At 40.6% G+C, this 24,620-nt stretch overlaps 1 protein-coding gene across 2 annotated transcripts in view; it reads left to right on the forward strand.

Annotated features, from left to right (window-relative positions):
* The first annotated feature begins 330 nt into the window (after nt 1-330).
* SCAMP1 (secretory carrier membrane protein 1) overlaps nt 331-24,620 on the forward strand; it is a 34,818-nt gene continuing 10,528 nt past the window's right edge. Inside the window, exons 1-7 of one of the 2 annotated variants that reach the window (XM_060280246.1) lie at nt 331-536; nt 13,833-14,042; nt 14,593-14,670; nt 19,663-19,761; nt 19,856-19,967; nt 20,921-21,049; nt 24,333-24,492. In XM_060280246.1, coding sequence (XP_060136229.1) covers nt 14,010-14,042; nt 14,593-14,670; nt 19,663-19,761; nt 19,856-19,967; nt 20,921-21,049; nt 24,333-24,492 — 611 coding nt within the window. In that variant the 5' untranslated portion in view covers nt 331-536; nt 13,833-14,009. The remainder of the gene's footprint in view (nt 537-13,832; nt 14,043-14,592; nt 14,671-19,662; nt 19,762-19,855; nt 19,968-20,920; nt 21,050-24,332; nt 24,493-24,620) is intronic. The other variant, XM_035099897.2, reaches the window with a different exon arrangement.

The following is a 24,620-nucleotide window of genomic DNA, read 5'->3' on the forward strand; positions in this document are numbered from 1 at the left end:
CCAACTCTACAACTCCATGACCCTATGAAAAGTTCGCCCCTTCCTCTCCCACCTGTAAGGCGAGAACAAAACCCTTAACTCAAGAGAGTAAGCGACTCTTCCACAGAATAAGTGCACGAAGGAAAGAGGATGGGACGGAAAGCGAAAGCAAGAGAAGGCCACACTTTCGCCGCCCTATTTTGAACCTCCCTTTCTCTTTCCGCCAACCCACCCGCCTTTCACACTTCCATTTTAATTCGGGGCTGGCGCAGCTCCTACGTCACGTCCGGGGCGGCCATCTTGGAGGCCTTCGCGCCCTATCGGCTTGCTCCGTGCTCGGGAGGGGGCGGGCGCTTCGTGCCGGATCTACCTGCGCTGACATCGGCAGGGAAGGGGAGGGGGAGCCACCAGAAGCAGCCTGTGGGGCGCTCGCCGGAGTCGCTGTCCGCTGCTGCCGCCATCCGCGCATCGCAGCGCCCGACAGACCCCCTCCCCGCGCCATGTCGGACTTCGACAGCAACCCTTTCGCGGACCCGGACCTCAACAACCCTTTCAAGGTAAGAGGCGCGGGCCGAGAAGCCGGGCGTGTCGCGTTGACGCGAGTTCGGTGGCGGGGAGGCCCGTGGGCTAAGTTCCGGGAACGGACCTGCAAGGTACTCCCACTCCCCGCGGAGGCCTCGTCTCCGGCGCTGTCTCCGTCGTGCCCCTCCCCCTCCCCCTGGACCCGCCGCGTTTCCCGGGGAGACTGAGGCGCCTCTTTTGTGCTGGAAACGGGAGGGCGATTCCTCCTCCTCGGGGTTTTGTGGCGAAGGCGTGAGTGGGTCCTTGGCGTCTCCGCGGCTCTTCTGTGCTCCCGCTCCGGGCCTCCCTTGTTTTCCCTGCGGGAGGAAAGGGCGCCCCGTTAAGGGTCTCCCGGGTCCCCCGCTCTGGGTGCGTTTCCGAGGGAGCGGTGGCCAGGTGGGCGGAAGGCAGGAGGGGCGGGAGCCGTGGCGGCTCTGCGTCCCAAGAGGGACGGCGGCGATGCGCTCTGCATCAGGCACCAGACCTGGCCAATAGATGCTGCCGGTAACACCATCTTCCTCTCCGATTTCTTATCTGGCCACACACGGTCCGTAATGGAAAATAATTCCTAGTCGCTTTCAAAACTGCCAAAAGGTTCCTAAAGGGATGCTAGGACTGAAGGTCTCCCAAGAGGCAATACTCTCCTTTGGCCGCCACCTGTTAATATTCTGTAGAGAAGGCTTTGCTTTAAATTTTGTTTTTTTAGCTCCCGTTGCAATTCCTTGCTGCTAAAAAGGTCTGAAGTCAGGATGTGAGGTCTGACACCTGGCTGGTTCGGTTTGAACTAGGATTGGAGAAGGCTGGAGTAATCTACTGAGTTTAGTTTCAGTGTGTCCTGGGGATCTCTTTTGAGCAGTGACTGCATTCAGCTTATTGATGTAATATCTGGAGTAAAGTAGATGTACATGTGGACTTTTAATTGTGGATTGGGTTTATAGAAAAGTGGTGAGCAATCAGTTTTCATGGGACCTGGTGGAATTCCCTCCCCAAAGGCTTTTGAAATAGAAACTCAATATATTTCCCCCACTAACTTTGAAAGCATCCTTTCATATTTAGACAATCATAAGCTTAATTAGTCCGGCTGTAGTATAGCACGTAACACTTTAGTAGAGTTAGCCTATGTAGAATTTTGAAGTTAAGGCAGAGCTGTGAAGTCCACTTTCAAAATAAATTCAATGTATGGTTGCTATTACTGTATATTGGTTGTAAAACAGGATTCTCCGCCAACCTAAATTAATCTAATATTTTTTTAAAAAACTCCAATTGTTATGGTTCTTTCCCCACGTTTGGTGAGGCTTGTAAAAATTCTCCTGTGAACTCACAACCTCTAAATTACAGTTCTTAGAGTTGCCTGGGAAGAGGGAGTAACTATTAAATCTGGTTAATCTGCAGATCATCCTAAAAATCATGACATCTTGATAGCCTAACAATTGTATTATGGTTTGGGTTTTTATAGGTCAGTAGCCCACATGTTTGGATGGCTTTCCTATTGTGGACTTACTTGCAAACTGCATTAGAGACCATGGGCATAGCCAGGATTGGGGGCGGGGGGGGGACTAATGTGATTGGTAAGTTAGTTAAGTATTTCTATTGTTTAACTTGATCTGGGGGGAGGGGCAACTGCCCCCCCTGGCTACGCCCATGGTAGAGACTTGTGGGATCAGTGAAAGGCAAGGGTGGCTAATCCTTGGCTCTTCAGATGATGCTGGACAAAAACTCACATTATATCTGAATGTTGGGTTCAGGACTGCTACAACATTTGGAGGGCCTCAGGTTTACAATCCCTGGTGTGATGTGTTCTGTGATATTGCTTGATAACTGCGGTTTACGTGATTTAATTCATTCTCAGGTTGTGTAATGAGCCTAAGTTACATGATAACTTTTAAATTCTCATTTTCAATGAAAAGGTTTAGGCTTCCTTTATAAACGTCAAGATAAACAACTCATGAATAGAATCATAGACTCAGAGAACTGTAGAGTTGGAAGAAACTCTTGAGGGTCATTACTCCAAATTCTCCAACCCCTTGAATGTGCAAAACAAAGGAATTGCTAAGTATCCAGATGGGTATAATAGTACAGTTTACTAGAGAGAGCCCCAGTTCTTCTTGTTGTGTACTGCTTACATTATAAAAAGTCAAACTGTCAATATTTAATACAGTAAGTCAAACGAGACCTCCGTCTGCAGGTTTCAAATCCAACTACAAGTGTAGTTGAATGTTTTAGCATATGTTGTACTGATGGTGTTTCTGCAATTTCCACTGAGCAAGCTTCTGAGGGGCACGTGGCTTTTGCCTGCATTCCATTTGTGGCAACTTTCTGTTATTTTTCTGCAGTATCCCTCTCCACAGAGGTGCATCCAGCATCTTGATCATACAGCTTTCACTGTATGCTGAAGACACACCTTGAATAGTTAAAATTTATTGTTTTTTGAACCCAGCTATTTCAATGAATTTATCATATTCTCTTATTTTTTGTGGTTTTACTTGTTTTATGGTTTTATTTGTTTTTGTAATTGTATATTCTATTATTGTAACCTACCCTGAAAACTTACAGTGAAGGGAAAGTAAGAAATATTATAAATAAATAAATTTAGAAGTTGCTGTTCCCTCTCTGTACCATCCTTCTGATCTTAAAATGGAAGAAGACATAATTCATGAAAAGGAGCGTACATCCAAGTCGTGTTCTTTCTTCCTAGGCAAAGATAACAATTATTTTTAAAAAAACTGGTTAAGATTGTTTTCGAATAAGTTATAAGCACGATGTAGATAGACTATCTTCTGCCATTGAACACCAACAAAATGAAAGTTAAGATGGACATTGAACAGTTTTCTTTTTCCATTGAAACTTTTTGTTTCAGCAAAAATATTTTGACTTTTATATATAAAGTCAAAAGCTGTTTCTTTTTTATAGAATACCAAGCTTCATTAATTACATTGATAAAATATATGTAACTGTTGTTCAAAACACATAAACCACTTCTTTATGTAGTGTTCATTATACCTTGTCTGCACTAGGTTTTGTTCAGATAAGATGTAAACCAGGCTTCCCCAAACTGGGCCCTCCAGATGTTTTGAGACTACAGTTCACATCATCCCTGACCACTGGTCCTGCTAGCTAGGGATCATAGGAGTTGTAGGCCAAAAACATCTGGAGGGCCGAGTTTGAGGAAGCCTGATGTAAACCCCTCAGTCATCTGAACCAATGGTTCTACCAGCCAGAGTTGGTCTCCATTGCAGTGGTACCTCAGGTTAAGTACTTACGTAATTGGTTCCGGAAGTCTGTACTTAACCTGAAGCGTACTTTACCTGAAGCGAACTTTCCCATTGAAAGTAATGTTGTTGTTGTTTAGTCGTTTAGTCGTGTCCGACTCTTCGTGACCCCATGGACCATAGCACGCCAGGCACTCCTGTCTTGCACTGCCTCCCGCAGTTTGGTCAAACTCATGTTCGTAGCTTCGAGAACACTGTCCAACCATCTTGTCCTCTGTCGTCCCCTTCTCCTAGTGCCCTCAATCTTTCCCAACATCAGGGTCTTTTCCAAGGATTCTTCTCTTCTCATGAGGTGGCCAAAGTATTGGAGCCTCAGCTTCACGATCTGTCCTTCCAGGGAGCACTCAGGGCTGATTTCCTTAAGAATGGATAGGTTTGATCTTCTTGCAGTCCATGGGACTCTCAAGAGTCTCCTCCAGCACCATAATTCAAAAGCATCAATTCTTCGGCGATCAGCCTTCTTTATGGTCCAGCTCTCACTTCCATACATCACTACTGGGAAAACCATAGCTTTAACTATACGGACCTTTGTCGGCAAGGTGATGTCTCTGCTTTTTAAGATGCTGTCTAGGTTTGTCATCGCTTTTCTCCCAAGAAGCAGGCGTCTTTTAATTTCGTGACTGCTGTCACCATCTGCAGTGATCAAGGAGCCCAAGAAAGTAAAATCTCTCACTGCCTCCATTTCTTCCCCTTCTATTTGCCAGGAGGTGATGGGACCAGTGGCCATGATCTTGGTTTTTTTGATGTTGAGCTTCAGACCATATTTTGCGCTCTCCTCTTTCACCCTCATTAAAAGGTTCTTTAATTCCTCCTCGCTTTCTGCCATCAAGGTTGTGTCATCTTCATATCTGAGGTTGTTGATATTTCTTCCGGCAATCTTAATTCCTGCTTGGGATTCATCTAGTCCAGCCTTTCGCATGATGAATTCTGCATATAAGTTAAATAAGCAGGGAGACAATATACAACCTTGTCGTACTCCTTTCCCAATTTTGAACCAATCAGTTGTTCCATATCCAGTTCTAACTGTAGCTTCTTGCCCCACATAGAGATTTCTCAGGAGACAGATGAGGTGATCAGGCACTCCCATTTCTTTAAGAACTTGCCATAGTTTGCTGTGGTCGACACAGTCAAAGGCTTTTGCATAGTCAATGAAGCAGAAGTAGACGTTTTTCTGGAACTCTCTAGCTTTCTCCATAATCCAGCGCATGTTTGCTATTTGGTCTCTGGTTCCTCTGCCCTTTCGAAATCCAGCTTGCACTTCTGGGAGTTCTTGGTCCACATACTGCCTAAGCCTGCCTTGTAGAATTTTAAGCATAACCTTGCTAGCGTGTGAAATGAGCGCAATTGTGCGGTAGTTGGAGCATTCTTTGGCACTGCCCTTCTTTGGAATTGGGATGTAGACTGATCTTCTCCAATCCTCTGGCCATTGCTGAGTTTTCCAAACTTGCTGGCATATTGGGTATAGCACCTTAACAGCATCATCTTTTAAAATTGTAAATAGTTCAGCTGGAATATCATCACTTCCACTGGCCTTGTTATTAGCAGTGCTTTCTAAGGCACTGGAAGCAAAAGGAAAGTCCGATGCTGTAAAGAAAAATATTGCATAGGAACCTGGAATGTAAGAACCATGAATGGAGGTAAGCTGGATGTGGTCAAAAATGAGATTGAAAGTAATGGAAAGTGGATTAATCCATTCCAGATGATGAAAAACACCCCCTAAAACAGCAATTTAACACAAATTTTACTGTCTTAACAAGACCATTGATCCATAAAATGTAGGCAATAATCAATGTACTGCACTATAAAATAAATAAGACAGTATTGTAGATGAAAAAAATTAACATTTTTTTTCCATTTCTTTATTGAAATACATTATTTGTACAAACAAGGAGAATAGAAATGAAGAAAACAAACATTGATAAATAACAAAATATAAAACATCGAACAAAAACAAAACAAAAATAATACATTTTTTTCCAAGTTGTACATATTCTCTTATACTCCTATTTCCTATATCCCTCCACCCTACCCACCACCCACCGTGCGTGGTTAGATACTTCCAGCCTTATTCTGTTCTGCGCCTTTCATGTTCTTGCGTGCAATTGTATACCTGATTTCTTATTGTGGTACTGTTACTGAACCTTTTTGTATCTGAGCCCTCATATGGCTTCTGCTAACGAGGGATTTTCCACCATTGTTCTTAGATACCGTAGTTTCTGTATTTCCCCCAATCTTTGTTTCTAACTTCCTCATTTATTCCTTTAACTTCAGCATTTTTTGTTGCTGAGTTATAATATATAAACAATTTGTTTTGCCAATCCTCTATGGTCGGTATCTTATTGCTTTTCCAATTTGAACCAATTAAAGTCCTCGCTGCTGTTCCTGCGTACATTACTATATTTCTGTCTTTTGGTCGGATTTCATCATGAAGCATTCCCAGGAGGAAGAGTTCCGGATTCTTTTTAAAGGAGTATCTGAGCATTTTTTTCAATTCCCTATATATCATATCCCAATATGGCTTGATTTCACTGCATCTCCACCATATGTGAATATAGTTACCTGTCTCCTTTTTACACCTCCAACACTTTTCATCTGCTCCCTTGTACATTTTGGCCAATCTGTGTGGGGTTAGATGCCATCTATATTGCATCTTGATTAGGTTTTCTTGCAGATCGTAGCTTGGTGTGAAATACGTGTCTCTGTTCCAAAGTTTTTCCCAACTCTCAATCATTATTTCTTTTCCCAGATCCTGTCCCCAGCGAATCATTGAGGTCTTAGTTAATTCTTCTTTTGTTTCCCATTCCAATAGTAGATTATATAAATTTTTTATGTATTTGCTTTTGCCGATTGTTAGAATTTTATCAAATTTAGACATTTCCTTATTGAATCCTATCTTTCTGTCTTTTTGAAATCTTTGATTTAGTTGGAAATATTGTAGCCAGCTGTTTAGAAGATGTTTTAATTCATTGTAGCTTTTTAATTTTAATTTGCCCTCGTCTTCTTCTAATAATTCTTTGTAAGTTGGCCAGTTTGTGCCCATATTGCGTTTTTTGACTGCCACCACTTAACATTTACAGTGGTACCTCGGGTTAAGTACTTAATTGATTCCGAGGTGTCATTTGCACCCCGAAAATAACTTAACCTGAGTGGCGATAGTGCGTGAAGCGCCGATAGAGCGCTTCTGCGTATGCACGAAGTGCGCAGAACGCTTCTGTGCATGCACGTGTGGTGGAACCCGGAAGTAAACACTTCCGGGTCCGCGGAGTACTTAACCTGAAAGTACTCAACCTGATGCGTACTTAACCCAAGGTATGACTGTAATTCAACCTAAAGCTGTGTTTAAAATTGATTGCAAGTAGATTTTAAATGATGGGTGGTTTTTTTCATTGAAGCTTTCCTGCCTGCTGTATGTATCATCTTGGTTTAATGATTTGGGAAAATACTTAATGTGCAAGCTTTATATTTCATTTCTGTTTACAAGTTTAATTGAATGCTTATGTGATACCGAAGCTAAAGTGCAGGCATCCCCAAACTTCGGCCCTCCAGATGTTTTGGACTACAATCCCCATCATCCCTGACTACTGGTCCTGTTAGCTAGGGATCATGGGAGTTGTAGGCCAAAACATCTGGAGGGCCGCAGTTTGGGGATGCCTGCTATAGTGTATTCTCCATTATGGTTGTTAGGGATGTAATCCTGAACTAACTTACTGTGAACCTAAGTCCTATTGAATTCAACAGACACTTTAGTCAGACTTAAATAGGACTTATTTCTGAGTAGATATGGTTTAGACCAGGCTTCCCCAAACTTCGGCCCTCCGGACTACAGTTTTGTTTTGGACTACAATTCCCATCATCCCTGACCACTGGTCCTGTTAGCTAGGGATCATGGGAGTTGTAGGCCAAAACATCTGGAGGGCCGCAGTTTGGGGATGCCTGGTTTAGACTCTCATTGCTAGATACTGTGTTACTTCATTAAAGGATAAACCAATTGTGCCTGTACAGTACAGGTATGGGAATACTAAATGAAGCTTTAATAATGCCTAAGAGGTGTTAACCTCAAACTTGTTTTTCCAATCAGGGTTGATCTTAATATTGTAAACAGCACATCATTTGTCATGCTGGATTCATGGCAGAGTTCTGTGCCTTATGATTATCCCCCAATACGCTTCCAAGCAATTACTGTTTTTAGCAGCTGTAGCTATGGGGCTGCATCTATAACAGCTATAGTGTCCAAGTTTCTAGGACTGAACCAAACTGTATTAAGCCGTTAAAATAATCTTTGCTACTTGACAGAATGGGCTGAAAGCTTGGGTACACAATTATAATTAAATTGTAACATAGTTCACATCTGTTAGCATTTTCGGATATTTTGCTTAAATTTAGCTTTAAGATGAATAAAAAATAAATTACAAGGACTGTTGTAGCCTAAGAAGCAGATTTAGCAAGCCAAAGGGAAGAAGTTACATAAATATTTTTTTTTATTGATTTTGCATATGACCACCTTATTTGGTTATATTTATTATGGTTTAACTCGCTTAGATATGTAAATGATAAGCACAATGGTAGCTGATTCCCCTGTATGCTCCTATTCTGTTTTGTGTTGAAATTGCCATGGCTATGACCACTAGTCAATAAAAATAATTCTTTCATTTTAAGATTATAAGTTAGACTTCAAAAGAAAATTATCTTTAAAAAACATTTTGGGCTTGGAAATATCTATTTGTCTAGAGTATAAATTGCCTGCAGGAGACCAGAAGAAATACACTTGTGTGCATTCAGTTCCTTTATGTTACCAAACACCATTTGAAATTTTGTTCCTTGACTTATTAGATTTACCTTGGAGTGAAATGGGCAAAAAGTAAAATACAATGGAGCTAATTCCTGCCTTATGTTATTTTCATCTAGACAGAACACGAGGGACACAATAGTTTGGATTGCATTAATAACTGCATCTAGCTCCTAGTCATGCAATTCCTCCTTAGGACTTTGATTTCTTTCTTGAATTTAGGCTATGACGGGCCTTTTAATCAGGAGTGTAAACCATGAGTTGGTTTGCCTTGAAACTAGAAGAAGAAACAACAACCTATGGTTTGCCAAGAAATAGTCCAGCCAGCTGCACTGCAGTTGCCTTGGCTAATGGAGCAAAGCTAGCTGGCAGACTGTTCTTGCACTGACTGTCTCTGGTAAACAAGGAAGGAGAATGTGATGCTAAGGATATATAACTGCAGGTTACAGTTCTTTCATTTCCCCATCTTGAAGACTTTAGATGAGATGTCAGAATGGGGAAAAGGAACAGCTGCTAATTGCACTGCATTGTGGGGAAATGACACATTCTGGATATCAATTCTCCTTCCTGGCTCTTCCTTATCTTGTATGTAAGAGCTGTGGAAGGATGTGTGGTGTATTTGTGTGGTGTGTAATAGCAGCTCCCTCACTGACAGCCCAGGTGAACTAATCTGGGTGGATGCCCTCTGCACCTCTGAGTATTTTGCAAAAATGCACGGTCCCCCCCCCCCCATAAAATGGGGACTAATGCAGTCTTCTTTCAGGTAATGCTGCCCTGTTTCACTTGCCATGTAAGAATAGAGTACAGTGGAAATTAGAATCCCCAGTGTAAGCTATAATGTCTATTCAACTTTCTAAGCTAGCCTGCCATGTCAGGTTTGGCTTTGAATGAAACGCTTAATGCAGGCTCCTTATTTCTAGCAGATAAAACTAATTGAATTGCAAGTTAGTGCAGAAGTCAAGTTAATTACAAGATGGAATGTGAAAAAGAATTGAAGCTTCCAAAGGAAGCTTCCTGGGATGGGACTGCACTGAAGAGCTGGCAATCCACATGGTCTTTTGCAGTGTAAATAGCACCTAGTGCTTGGCTGGCACTAAAAACTTTAAGTACCAGCAGCTGTAGATCTTGATTCCTACACATCTGGGTTAGTGTTACAATATGCAGACAGTTCTGTTACTTCAGAGTTGCACTGGGACTTGCTTCCAATTTTTGTGTGTAGAATGTACTTCTGTGTTCTTTAAATTCATTATTGCAGATTTTTAAAGAAGTAGGAGGAGAGGATGGGACATGTTTTTCAGATTATTTGAAAGTAGTAGTTTTTGGGCTTTGTGTTAATTTCAAGAGAACAATAATTCACGAATGGATCACTTCTGTGTTGAAATGCATCTTCAGAGTTCTGGCCGAATTCCAAAGCATCAAAACCAGCGTAAGAAAATCTTTTGTTTTTGTACTCTAAAAATAATGCTGAAGACTGCTATGTTTTCATGGTGACTGTAATCAATGTCAAAACCCTTCCTGTTCGGGTAGCTCTTGAAGTCCTTAGAATATGCAATTGGAAGTGTCTAGGAGCCATTTTGCACGCTATAAGGAAGCAGTAGTAGAGAATGCATGAGTGCAGCTGGTTCATGTTATTTCACAAGGAGTTGTTATACACAATACCAGGAAGCATGGAAGGGAAGCATGTATCACTCGTGCCTCTTTTTTCCTTGCATGGTGAAGCAGTCCTAAGTCAGTGTTATAGGTATTTCTGCCAACCAAAACTAGATGAGTTTAAAAGCTTCCTTGCTTTCACCCAAAGGTGGCTTTGCAAAGCACTTTGCAGAGGAAAGCCACAAGAATTTCACAAGAAGCTTGAAGATCTCTTATTTAGCACAGTATAAGATTTTCCAGAGGTTCTTTTCTTGCACAAACAATGGGTATATTAGAGTGTTTAAAAATATTCTAGTATGTGTGGCATGTTTCAGGTCCCCCCCCCCAAAAAAAAACTGGCAGATGTTTTGAACACCACTGCCATAAGAAGGCAGTGTGGGGTAGTGGCAAATGTTTTGTGCTCAAAGGTAGGAAATTCAGGTTAATGAAACTCACTGGGTGTCCTTGGTGAAGTTCTAGTTACAGGTAGATAGTCAAAACAAAATTTGAAAATTCCTTGCAGCAGCACCTTAGAGACCAACTAAGTTTGTCATTGGTATGAGCTTTCGTGTGCATGCACACTTCTTCAGATACACTGAAACAGAAGTCACCAGACCCTTATATATAGTGAGAGGGTGGGGAGGGGTATTACTCAGAAGGGTGGTATGAATGGGTGATTGACTGATAGGTGTGGTAAACCTGTTGACGACTGTTAACGACTGCAATTGGTCTTACAGGAAAAAGCAAGGGGTGAGATGGCTAAAGATAGCTTTATCATGTATAATGAGATAAGAATCCAATGTCTTTATTCAGACCAGGTCTCTCCATCGTTTTAAGTTTGGTAATAAGTTGGTGAAGTTGTTGTACTGTACTTGGCTAATTTGGCAATTGCTGCAACCCTTGGGTGGATGGAAAATTGCTAATAGAAGGAACTTCTAAAGACTGAATTGGCAGTGGGGGGAGGAGTTGAATTTACCTCATCTCTGTCACAGATGCATCTCTCTGTGTGGAGAGATGACATTCACTATGTCTTCCCTCTAAATGTCAAAACTGGTGGGGTTGTATGTGTGCTGCACACAGTGTTAGAAACTGAAATACCGTGTTTCCCCTTTTTTAAGACACCGTCTTATAACTTTTTTCCCTCAAAAAAACCACACAGTGGCTTATTTTCAGGGGGTGTCTTTTTTTTAAAAAAGTGCTGGTACAACTGGGACCCACTGGCTCAGGACGCTCAGTGCTCTCTTCTGCGCACTGCTGGGCGCGTTGTTGGCGCTGCCAGTTCTGAGCGCCTGCAGGGTGGGGTGGAGGTGGCAGTGCTTTAAACCCCCAACCCTGTAGAAAGCAATGGAAGTTATGGACCATAACAATCCTTAAGAGGCGCAGGTCTTAAAAAAACCCTGGTATCACCCTTGAAGCACAGCCTTCCAAAGTCAGGGGGGAAGAGGTCTGTTTAGACAAAGGAAAGGATCGGGGGTGATTCTGCGCCCTGGGACCCACAGAACTACTTTAAAAATCCCAACCTGGGGGGGGGGTCAAATAGTGAAGCCCCATAGCCCTGTAGCAACAGAAGGCACATTCTGAAGCACCCGAGCTGTTCGGTTCCATAAAAAATCCAGGAATTGTAAAATTAACAACAATAATGGGGGGCACTCTATCCAAAGAGTTAAGAAGGAATGGGAAAGTGTTGAGTTATATATGGAAAAATATGGAAATGAAAGTTAGTTAAAGATAAAAAATAAATAATTATCGCAAGGGAAAAAATAACATCATAAAGGGTAATAATATTAAATATAAAATAGACAACACAACAGAAAAAGCAAGTATATGACTAAATGAGATCGCACAGGAGTGAGGGAAGTGGGGAGAGAGGGAGGGGGGTAAGGAATGGAAGGAGGCAATGGTTGGAGGAGGGTATAGGGGGATGAATTAAAGGAAAATTAAGACTGAGAGGCGCATGGTTTTTGTTTATTAAAGATGCAAAGGCTTGCAATCAGCCAAAGTATAGAGCCCAACTTCCAGGAGACTGCGATCTACTTGCGGATTTATAAACTGGAGGTGATCTACCCCCGTTTTATTGGTGTTCAGGTCAGAGTTGTTTTTAGAGAGAGGAAATATCCCATTTTTGAGGTTAAAGTAAAAGTTCCTGACCTTTTTTTTATAATGAGGAAATGCTGCTAAAACTCCGTTCTTCATTCCACGAAGGGGAGAGGGGGCGGGGCCGGGTGCTCAAAGACAAAAGAAATGGAAAAGGAGATAGCGATCAACTGCAGCCTCCTGCAGCCGCCGGGAGAGGCAGGGGCTGCAGCCGAGTGCTGCTTCGCAAACAAACGGGGGAAAGTGCTTAGAACCCAGAGAATCCAGCTGAAAAACACGAAGCAGCAACAGCAATTGCACACACACCATCCCAAGCCAGCACAGTAACCAAGTCCCAAAAGCAAGAAAGGACTCAGCAAACACTGCTGCGGCCGGCGTTGCTGCTGCTGACTCGGGGAGCTCAGTGCTCTCTTCCGCACAGCGCCTATCACTATGGCTTATTTTCGGGGTACGGTTTATATTTCTCAAATGCTTAGAAATGCTGCTATGGCTTATTTTATGACTACGCCTTAAAAAGGGGGAAACACGGTAGGAAAGCTAGGAGCTAAATGGCACCTTAAACCTAGGTTATGGGTGCAACAACAGAACATCTAGGTGCACTTTTTTATAATGATAATACAAAGCTGAAAATGAATGAACTGCAGCTAATATATTATGTTCATTTTTCACATGGTCTAGTCCTTCCCCTGCCCACCCCCCTTACATTCTTCAGAGGGTCTCTTCTCCAGTTTTCAGAGATTAGCTGGAAGTGGGGAGGCAGAAAAGGGTCTCCTCATTTTCTTCCACTCTGCAGTTTTAATCTGAAACCTTAGGCACAGTACAGGGCCCATAGCTCAGAAACTGCTCGTGCTAATGTAATTCCCTGTCACAAAATGCGCCTAGAACAATGGGAGTTTCGAACACTGGTGGCTGCCAGAGAACACTGAAAGCAGATACTGTAGTAGTGGCCAAGCATGCTTCATCTGGTGGGCTTGGGTTAGGCCAGGGTGGTCTAACTTACAGCCCAAGAGCTGCATGTAGCCCTCAACACCTTTTTTGACAGCCCTCAGCAATTGACATCCCACTCCCAGTCCTTGTGCTGCTTTCCCAAAACTTCAGATTATGGGGTTAAAAGGAGGGAGAAGTTTGCACAGTGATATGCACATTTAGGTATTCTTCCTCTGAGCCAGGTCCACATATCTCACCCCAATTTTTTTTTAGCCTGCAGTGGACTATATGGGGTGTCACTAAAAATGGCTTTGAAGTACAGTATATGTGCTCTGCTTCCGTGTGTATGGGTCCCCAGTGGTTGAGTGCTAAAAACTCTGATCTGTATACATTCTTGGAATTTGACGGATTCATGCCCTATACTGTTTGAAGATAACATTGTGCTGTCTCCTACATTTCATATTTTGCACAGTGTAATGATGGCTATTGTGACAGGCAGGAGAAGATGGCTATTGTGCTTTGGCAGGAGAAAATATGCTTATTCATTGCCTCCAAAACTTCATTGGATATGTGTTTTATATTTTCAGTTTCTCAGTGACAGTGTGCAGCTGAAAATTGAGCTCTCATTTATATGCTCAGGAGGAGCAGCATTCCTCATAAATCAGCTGTGTGACAGATGGGGCATCTCACAAATCATGTTAATCTAGATTTGTAAGAAGATCAGGGTGAAATGAGGTGACCTACAGAATAGGAAGAATGAAAACATGAATGAGTTTCTATTTCTACATCAAATAAAGGCAGGTCTAAAAGTGAAAATGTTATATTGGACAAATAAATATTTTTCTGTTTATTACTAACATTTGTTACAAGCTTCTAGCACTGTTATTTTTTAAACCAATGTATCAAAAATATCTCTGTTGTAGGAATTGATATATAACTCTTAATAGGTAGTTTATTTAACACTGCCATGTACACTCCTTGGCATTTGGTGGGACTTAACTACAGAGCAAACATAAAGGGAATCAGGGTGATTAGAAAGCTAGTGAACCAGAAGTAATTCTTCCTTTCGCTTGTCTTATGCTGCTTGTTTTAAGATTGTGCTCAAAGATGGAATGTTGGAAGTCTGCAACTTCATCTAAATAAAAGGAATGCAGAGGGGATCTCTCTAATTAGTCTATTTCAGTTTAGATAGCTGTGTTGTGAGCTCTAGGAAAGCAGTAATTTATTTTGGACAACAGCTACAAACTTGGGTTAGAAGGTTATTATCTTAAATGTAGATGGGCTGGGATTGGTATTAGCACATGCAGTGCACAGTGCTTTCTGTAACCTACTTCTCTCTCTGTTTAGGATCCTTCAGTTACACAAGTGACGAGAAATGTTCCTCCAGGATTAGATGAGTACAACCCTTTCTCAGATTCAAGAACAGTAAGCATCCTTCTTAATATCAAATAAACATTTTTCATGTGGAAATCTATGTGACACTTCAGTTTCTTTATAAACTTACAAATTAAGCTTGTGTATGTTATGACCAGTCATTTTTATAGTAGCCTGTTGAAGGCGCCTGTAATGATCCCATTCTTAAAAATTATGGCATTCTTCAAGTATCAATTTTCTCTTAAGTGAACTGAGGAGATTGAGGGCTGGTGGGATTGAAGCCCAAACTGGTGCACTGAGACAAAAGAAGGGAAGAATTAACATGGCTGGCACTCCAGTGATGATTGATCATGGTCATTGATCTTTAGAAATTGCGGAGTGGTTGGTGTGTGTATGTGAGAGCAAAAATGCGCATGCTCTGCCCTCTATTGTGCTGTGGTGTGTAGGGGGATGTCCCCTGTTCTTTTTAAAGTGATATGTTCTTCTACATACCTTGGCACATAATGTGGCTAAATGTGCACCAAAGATTAAATGAGTCAGAAAATGCTTTTAAGAGCACATAAAAAGGTAAAGGCAAAGAGACTGAAACAGCTGTAAGAATTTTCATCACTCACTGTATCTAAATAACTTACTTGTAGCTGCTTGATGCCCTGTAGGCTGCTGGCTCTTTGGGGAATGTCCCATTTCATTTATATTCAGCTGATGTTTCTAAGAGGTGGGTGTGAGATGTAAGCCAGAACTTCTCCCTCCTGTGTGATTTATTGGTGCAGTCTGCCGAGAAACTGTGTTTGTGGGAATGGAATAGGGACCGGAGATAAACCAAATTCTATGTCAGTGGAAAGGGAAATTAAATGAGAGAATGTTCAGTTCCGTCGGCAGCTGAGTGATTGTGAAGAAGTACCTTTTCATTCATGATGTTAAGGTGCCTCTTCTAGTCATTCATGAAAAGCTAATGACTAGAAGAGGCATCTTAACATTGCTATTCTTAAAATATTCTATTCCCTTTCACAATTTTTATTATGTTATTACAGTCCTGTCCTGGGTCAGAGATCAGATTTTTTTAAAGTGTCAGCTTCTATGTGTGTGTAAGTAAACCTGCCCTAAGAAAGGTGCAAGTCCGGGAGCCAAAGGACTGTACAGCAGGACTTCTGAGATGTTTATTTTCACTTAAGTCCTTTACTGAAGAGGGGGGACTTCAGGAGAGCATTTGGTGGACTGTTGGAGCTGTGGTCAGAAGACTAATTCATGAAAGCCATAGAGGTGCAAGCAGAAAGGCTTGGGAGTGAATGCAGAGCTCTTTAGATCCTGACCTACATAATAAATTCTCTCTTAAAATGGCATAGAGATGAGTGTTATCAGGCATTTCTTTCCTCATGCCTTATAATGGATCTGTTGCGTTGGCAGCTAATAAGAAATCCAACAAATATGGATCCCTTATTTACTGACCCAAGCTCTAATCCCAACTCCTCTTACCTGGGAGTAAGTCCCATTGGATTCAATATATCAGTCTTCTGAGTAGATACGCTTAAGTCTGCCCTGGAGGAATCTGTTGTTGAGTATTCAGTTTTGTTATACAGTCGTACTTTGGAAGTCAAACGGAATCCGTTACGGAAGTCCATTCGACTTCCAAAACATTCAGAAACCAAAGCGTGGCTTCTGATTGGCTGCAGGAAGCTCCTGCAGCCAATTAGAAGCCGCAGAAGCCCCGTTGGCTGTTTGGCTTCCTGCCCTAGTCTTAAGTTTGTCAGTTAGAATCATTACTGTAAAAATAACAGGTGAGTTGCAATTCTGTATGCATGTACCTGGAAGTAAATCCCATTGATCTTGGAGGAACTTGTTTCTAAGTAGGATAGAGCTGCCAGAAAATATGAGATTTGTTACCTACAGCACAAATGCAGAAACATTACTTAAAGTTGCTTAATATTATAAGCTTCTTTTCTTTAGAATTATGATGTGTTGGATAGTTCTTTTTCGCTATAATATTTTTATTGAAACTTTTCAACTTACAATATAATAAAAGCCAAACTAATCTAAATAAAAATAGAAAAAGGAGAAAACAAAACAAACACACACAAAAGAAAGACAGAAAGAAAACTTTATATCTTAACCTTTAGTACTGATTATAAACTTCAAAATCTGAACTAGGGGTAATCTTGTAATGACAGGTGAGACCTGTAATAAAAACTTCGGTTCGGTATGCTAGCCAGGCCTGCTCCATCGAGTATACTCCATTTTATTTCCTTTCCCAGCACATTTTTTGCTTACTCCACCCCATCTCAACCATCAACAATTGGTCAGAATTCTGTGGCCACTGAGTTTGCTTAATCATCATCAGGCTGGTTTTGGAGACTCTTTCCCCTCCCCCAAACAGGTTTTCCTAATTATTATTGCAGTTTTGCAAACCTCGGGAGTTCCCACAAGCCTGCTTCCTCTTTCATCATCATTGTGGGAGTGGTGGTGGTTTGGTTTCTCATAGATCTGAGCTCACCTCTGAACTTTGGAAATGGCTTTTGCCAGACACCTAAGATGCAGTAGAGGTCTCCTATCTTCTGGATTGCCCGATGTAAAGTATTTTACATCGTTTTCTAGACCTAACTACGTGATTGCTGTCTTTCCTTTTATACCACTATATCACTCTCAAGCATCCTACATATTTCTCCAAATTTTGGTTACTTGTGTAACAGCCATAAGGTTGGTTGGTTGGAGAAATTGAGGAAATGCTTTGTTCTTAAAAGAAGATTGTATCCAACAGCAAGCTTCTAACATTTTTAAAATTGGCTACATTTAATTTCAAAGTCCTGTGGTTCTCCTCCCACCCCAATAACTTGGTGCAATGTAAACATTATATGGCAAGGACAATTTCAATCTATATTACCATATTTTTCCATCTATGGCACCCCCATGTATAAGACACCCCCTATTTTGGGGGACTCCAAATTAAGAACACACCTCTCCACACTACCCATGTATAAGACGAGCCCCAATTTTAAACCTAATTTTTTTGTGGGGAAACCCTAGTCTTATACACAGAAAAATACGGTATGTGCTTTTTGATCCTGTGGAGGGTCTCTGTGCTGCTGCAACACAAGTAATAACTGACCATCAAGGTATATATTATTGTGGCACTCTGAGAGAAGTATATTTCATTTTCTCAACAGCTATGTAATGGTTAGTAGTTAGAAGTTTATTTCTGTAGCCTGAGTTTAAATAGAACCCTTTAGAAGCATGAGGAAGAGTGCAGTAAACGAAAAGCAGAATTGTGATATCTTTACCATGCTAATTAATGCAACCAAAAGATCTTGATTGTTCATGGAATTTCTATGCTGAGCTATTTTAAGTAAATACTACAGAACAGGCTATGAAACTTAATATCTCTTGCATCTAAGTCATTGTCTTTTAGTCTGTGTTCAGTATTAGATGTTCAGTGCCTGAAACATTTTGCTGTTATACTTGATATTATACTTCATTGTTTAAAGCAGGGGTCAGCAAACTTTTTCAGCAGGGAGCCAGTCCACTGTCCCTCAGACCTTGTGGGGGGCCGGACTATATTTTGGAAAAGGAAAAAAAAGAACGAATTCCTGTGCCCCACAAATAACCCAGAGATGCATTTTCAATAAAAGCACACATTCTACTCATGTAAAAACACCAGGCAGGCCCCACAAATAACCCAGAGATGCATTTTAAATAAAAGGGACACATTCTACTCATGTAAAAACACGCTGATTCCTGGACCGTCCATGGGCCGGATTGAGAAGGCGATTGGGCCAATCCGGCCCCTGGGCCTTAGTTTGCCTACCCATGGTTTAAAGGAATAGATTCAGGCAGAAGAAGATAATAGTGAACTGTTCACCTTACTGATGTCTTGTCTCTTGTTTGTTGATGACATACTGAACCTAACTACGTAGGAGTAGGACTTGTAATAATGGCTTCAATTTAGAATGTGTTAGAAACCAAAACAAAGATGGCCCCGTGTTGGCAGAAAACCTCTTCCACTCATGGAAGGGCTGTTCCAACCAATTTAGCATTTGAGGTAACTTTTCTCATGCAGTGCTCTTTGGCTGTGAATATATAAAATTTGTAAACTACTTAATACAGTATATTGAAGTCGAGTACAGTTCCTGTTTGTTGCAGGCTATTTATTTAACTTGTTTATTTTATTAGATAGATTGCTTGCCCTTTAGTATAAAGTCCCAGGGTGAGTTACAACAATAAAATATACAATTATAAAATAAATCAAACAGTTATAAATAATAACACAAGAAAAGTGTAAAAAAGACAATTAAAAGTTTCAAATAAAACAATTCCACATATAATAACATGTAAACATATTTGTAATGCAAATATAGACAAAGATTAACATTTCAAAGATTAAGCAGCAGTAGTACATTTTCTGCATTTGCTTACAGGTCATCAAATGCAAGCAACCTGATGCCCAGTAGAGCATGAGAATCTTAATCTCAGGGTTGTGGGTTTGAGCCCCATATTGGGCAAAGTATTCCATCATGGCAGGGATTTGGACTAGATGATCCTTGTGGTCCCTTCCAACTCTACAAATCTGTGATTCTATTATTCTAACTATAAAGTAATACAACATTTTACATACCTTGCATATCAGTAGCCATTTTAAATGCAGACGAAGTACTTAGGGTCTCTGTTGTTATTATTATTGATACCGTAGTAGTATAGTAGTAGTATATCCATTTATAAGCCACTTACTATTTGAAGACTTCAAAGCAGTTTTAACTAAATATATATAAAAGCACAGTAAGTACAATAATAATCATATCAAATGATTTACATTGAAGTAAAATAAATACACAAACAGTATATGGTTTGGCAATGTATAGTGATATGGAAAGATATCATTTGTATGTTGCAACTTTTCTACTTATATCTAAACTTTAGGAAATGTAGAGAGTTGACCAGTCAACTAATTAGAAGGGCTGTTGTACATCTTGAATGCCTCTGTAATTAGTATGTAAGATATTTTCTGAAAGTATCCAAGAGCCACTCTAAAGTTGTTCTGTTCTTTTCCTTTCCTAGCCACCACCAGGAAATGTCAAAGTTCCCAATGTGCCCAGTACGCAGCCAGCTATAATGAAACCAACTGAGGAACCACCTGCTTACACACAGATTGCAAAGGTATATTTAATATTATTGATGACAACATCAAAATGGGGATTTATATATATTTATTATGGTGCTACTTCCTTATATCTGAAATTTCCCCCATCAGGAACATGCCTTGGCCCAGGCTGAACTCCTTAAGCGTCAAGAAGAATTAGAAAGAAAAGCAGCTGAACTAGATCGCAGGGAAAGAGAGATACAGAGTCTCAACCAGCAGGGAGGTAGGCCTTAAACATAGCTCAACACGCTGCAGCTCTCAAAATGTTGTGCCTATGGAAACCATTTAATTCAGTGCTTAGAGTTAGTTTAAATGCAGTTTCTGGAGCTCTGAAGTTCCTGCCAATTGTCTCTTAAAACAAAAATGACAAAATTTAATTACTGCAGTTTTATGTATGCTTGGAGATTTAAACGAGAAATACAGATTTTGGTTTTTATTGGGTCATTACTGTCCTTTATTATCTGTTTTAAATTAAGCTGAAGTGTAATGCTGGTCTGCTGAAGGAGATAGAAGTAGTTGCCAGAGAGATGATAACCTTAAAAATCTACTCAGTACAGCATTTACTTGCATAGAAAACCCCTTAAAATCAATGATAACTTTCCTTGTAAACAAGATTAGCGGACAAATAGCAACCTCTAAGTAGAGAAACTCTGATTCTGTGCATGATTACTCAGATACAAGTCATTTTGTGTTTAGTGGCACTTGCTCCCTTGCAAAGTTTGTATAGGATTGCAGTCTGATAAGCACATTTCATTTAATATGAAAGTGCATCCATCACTTCATGGAGAGACGGGGTTTTTATTTTTTAAGTAAAATTCAGGTTCTTACATGTGAAACCTTATTATTTGTATATTCAGTAAGCAGCTGGACTTTGTTTTCACATGTTCTGTATTAGTGCTGATAAAGTAGGATGTGTCAGCACTAAATTTTGTTTTCACTATTTTAAAGTCTGTTTAATTCCTTGTTAGCAGCGTCAAGTGGAAGTGAATGAAGCTATCACTACTGCTTGGATTCGGGATTGAGATCTTAACTGCTGCAGTTGTTATATCTCTGTAGGAAAGTGTGTGTGTGTGGCATGTGACAGAAGATCCACAGCTCTTTCTTCAACTGTTATTTTAAAAATTGTTGGAAGTGACCCTTAATATTTAGCAAAATATTTACCTTTTGCTCTTCCAGGAAGAAAGAACAATTGGCCTCCACTACCTGGGAATTTCCCAGTGGGACCCTGTTTTTACCAGGATTTCTCCGTAGACATTCCTGTAGAATTCCAGAAGACAGTAAAGATTATGTACTACTTGTGGATGTGTAAGTAAGATTTATAGAATATGTGTATACAATGACAACACAATCCTGTGCATGTCTTCTTGAGAGCTGGTTCCATTCAGATCATTGGGGCTTGCTTCCAGCTAAGCAAGAATGGGATTGAGCTTTATAATTTCAGTACTCAATTTACATACTGTTTGCATCATTACTACCAAGTGTAGGCATTTGAGGTTATATATCAGGGATGGTGGACTTGTGGCCTTCCAGATGTTGTTGCTGAAACCCTTGTAAATCTCAGAAAGCGTAGCCAGTGGTCAGAGATGATGTGAATTGCCAAATAACACTTGGAGCGCCTCAGGATTCCAACCCCTGTCATAAATGTTTGGCAAATCACTTCGGAGCTGTTTCTCTCCTTGAAAATATTACTGTAATAAAAAGGGCACCAATGACTTACAATATATAGAGACCCATGTTTTCGGCAGTTTTCTTTGGAAGTTTAACAACCTGCATAGCCTGACACAGTTGTGTTTAGTAAGCTGCAAAAATATGCCTGGCATCTATATGATGTGGATATATCTCAAATCACATTTTCCTCATTTTGGTATGTTGTACCTAATGCACACATATACACACCACTCCATGCACTCCTAATTCAGACTTCCTTTCCCAATTCCAGAATAACTTCTCTTACAAGTACACTTCTGTGTTGGCACTCTTTAACTTTTAGAAGATGATCAACCAATAATTTACAGTTATCGATACCGGAAAGTTTTTTTATGTCAGTTGGAGCTTGGTTAGCAAGACGAAAGGATATAGCTTGTTTCATTACCTCTCTCCTTCAAACTTCAGTGGTATGGCAACATCCTGAGTAGAAGGAACTGGGTGATAGGGAAGATAGATTAATTCCCTGTTGGCTGTTTTTCTTACTTCCAATTTGGTGGAATATGTTGTTTTAAGACAGGCATCCCCAAACTGCGGCCCTCCAGATGTTTTGGCCTACTATGATCCCTAGCTAACAGGACCAGTGGTTGGGGAAGATGGGAATTGTAGTCCAAAACATCTGGAGAGCCAAAGTTTGGGGATGCCTGTTTTAAGAGTTTCTCTAAAAAGGTAACACTATTTAAAAATGTGGCCCTAGTAACCTGCTCACCTTTGAGTCCACTTAATATGCCTTCAGCAAGTGGAACAGACTCTGCTAGCTAAGCCTGCCTGTCTTCTTACTACCAAGCCACCCTGGTTAAATTCTCACCTCAGGTGCCCATTGGCTCCTGTGTTAACATTTTCCATGGTGTTCTTGAGTGCCAAGGCAGCACAGTGCAATTGCAAGCAGCAATCGCCAACACTGCATCATTAGGTTGGTAATGGAGGTATGATATTTGTGTGGGAACTGTTAAATCCAATTTTGTTTGGTTTGTACAGCAGTCCCTGGGATTAGACTGTTACACTGTTACACTGTGAGCCTAAACAGATATTTGAAATGTCACTGGAAGCGGTGCAATTTGCTGCTAGTAAATATGTTTAGAACTGAAAGCCTCCAACACCTTGAGGTGGCACTAAGTAACACTGACAATTTTGCTTTCCAGACTTATGCACCAATAATGTAGTTGGGATAAGTGTACATGGTTACACTTCTAATTTATAAGAACTTGCAAATGAGTTGAGCAGTGTTCCAGTATAACTAATTATAGGATACAGTAGTGTTCCTGTATGTATTTACCGGTCTGACTCTCAGATAATTAAATAGTATCTGCAAAAATCTGTGTACCCGGTAATTATTGTAGAAGTGTCAGCTATTTAAACAAGAAATGCTATGGTGATTCTTTGTTACCATACATTTGCTTGAAAATCTGGCAATACATTTTAAAAAATACCAGGCCAGGGAAAGATGGTGTCCTGTGGCATTCGCTTCACATTATTATCTCACTGTGATTAATCTGATTGGATACCTGCTGCTGATAAAAACTGGCGGGGGGGAATTACATTAGGTTTAAAGAATGGTGAAAACTTCATTTTTAAAAATCAAGATGGATCAAGCAAAATACTGTATCTAAATGATAGATTTAAATATTCTAATAATTACATTTCTTGAAAATGCATACTAATTAGTTGTTGTAACAATTAAAACACATTGGTTTGCAGTCAGATAGGCATTTATACTGCCTAGGATCATAGCCGAAAACCAATGGTATTACAGGCAGCACTCCAATTGCACTTAATTCACATCCGCTTAAGACACTGAAATAACACTGAAGTGAAAGGTTTCTGGTTGGCTTTTTTTACACATTCAAGGACACTAAGAGCACTTTCTTGAGGACTATGTGCACAAAACTTTCAAGATGCAAGGGCTGATTGTGGGTGGCTAAAGCAAAAACGTAAGGGAGGAAAGAAACAGTGTTGACCATTATTATGGGAACAAGAATTTGAATCCAGTCTACAGAAAACCATAATATACTAAAAGCTGGTGAAGTGAATGTGGTAGTAAGGGGAAATAGTACCTGCCACCCTTAGAGAGAGTCATACCTGGGGCTGACAGATACTGAGAAAAACAGTGTTCCTCCATGAGATGGAAATTAATTGGCCATGTTGTTCAGTTGGCAACCACAGTAGCATATATATCACACTTACCTATTATTTCATACCCAGGATCAAGTTTGATACCCCCCACCCCCCGCTAATTTTGATCTTTTATAGAAGCAGACTTTAAATCCGTGGCTCAGTTCCAAAGCACTTCACACAGTATTCAGGTTTCACATGAGAGCGTTTCAGCTCCCCTTTTACAGTAGCTGCCTCTCAAAGTTTTTTCCCACCCATCAAGGTTACCCCATGAATCACTTGGGGTGCAGCCCAGGAATATAGAAAGCTACGTTATGCCAAGCTGGACCATTGATTGATCTATCTATCTAGCTCAGCATTGTCTACACTGATTGGCAGCGAGTCTCCGGGGATCTAGACAGCAGTCTCTCCCTGCTATACCTGGAGATGGCGCAGATTGAATCTGGGACCTTCTGCATGTAAAGTAGATGCCATGCCACTGAGCTACAACCCTTCACCAAGAAAACAATACCCCATCTGCACATTCTGTAGACTACATTGGGGATGAGTTCCTATAAGGTGTCCAACAATCAGTTTTAAGGGAAATATTTCTTCATGGTTTTTTTAAAAGAGGTTATTTAATGTAAGCACTTTGAAAAAGTTTGGAATTTGATTATTATCCACCCTGATCAGTGATCAGATCCTGATATAAAATCAGTAGAGGTAGCCTATTAAGTTTTTATATATTTTTAGAATTGTGGCAATTCAATTTTAACATGCCTGTTTTCTATAGTTCATGCAGTGACGCTGTTTCTTAACATCTTTGGATGTCTGGCCTGGTTTTGCCTACAGCCCATTCGAGGAGTTGACTTCGGATTGAGTATTCTCTGGTTCTTGCTTTTTACTCCTTGTTCATTTGTCTGCTGGTACAGACCACTTTATGGAGCCTTCAGGTAACAATTTCCACCTACTGTGAAATTAATGCTATTAAGGTACTACATAATTTAACTGCTTTTTAATCATCCAGCACTGGCCTCAAAGCATAGATTAGCAAATGGATAAATATATTAGTCTCTTGCAA

Source organism: Zootoca vivipara, chromosome 11 (assembly GCF_963506605.1).
Source record: "Zootoca vivipara chromosome 11, rZooViv1.1, whole genome shotgun sequence".
Taxonomy (NCBI): Eukaryota; Metazoa; Chordata; class Lepidosauria; order Squamata; family Lacertidae; genus Zootoca; species Zootoca vivipara.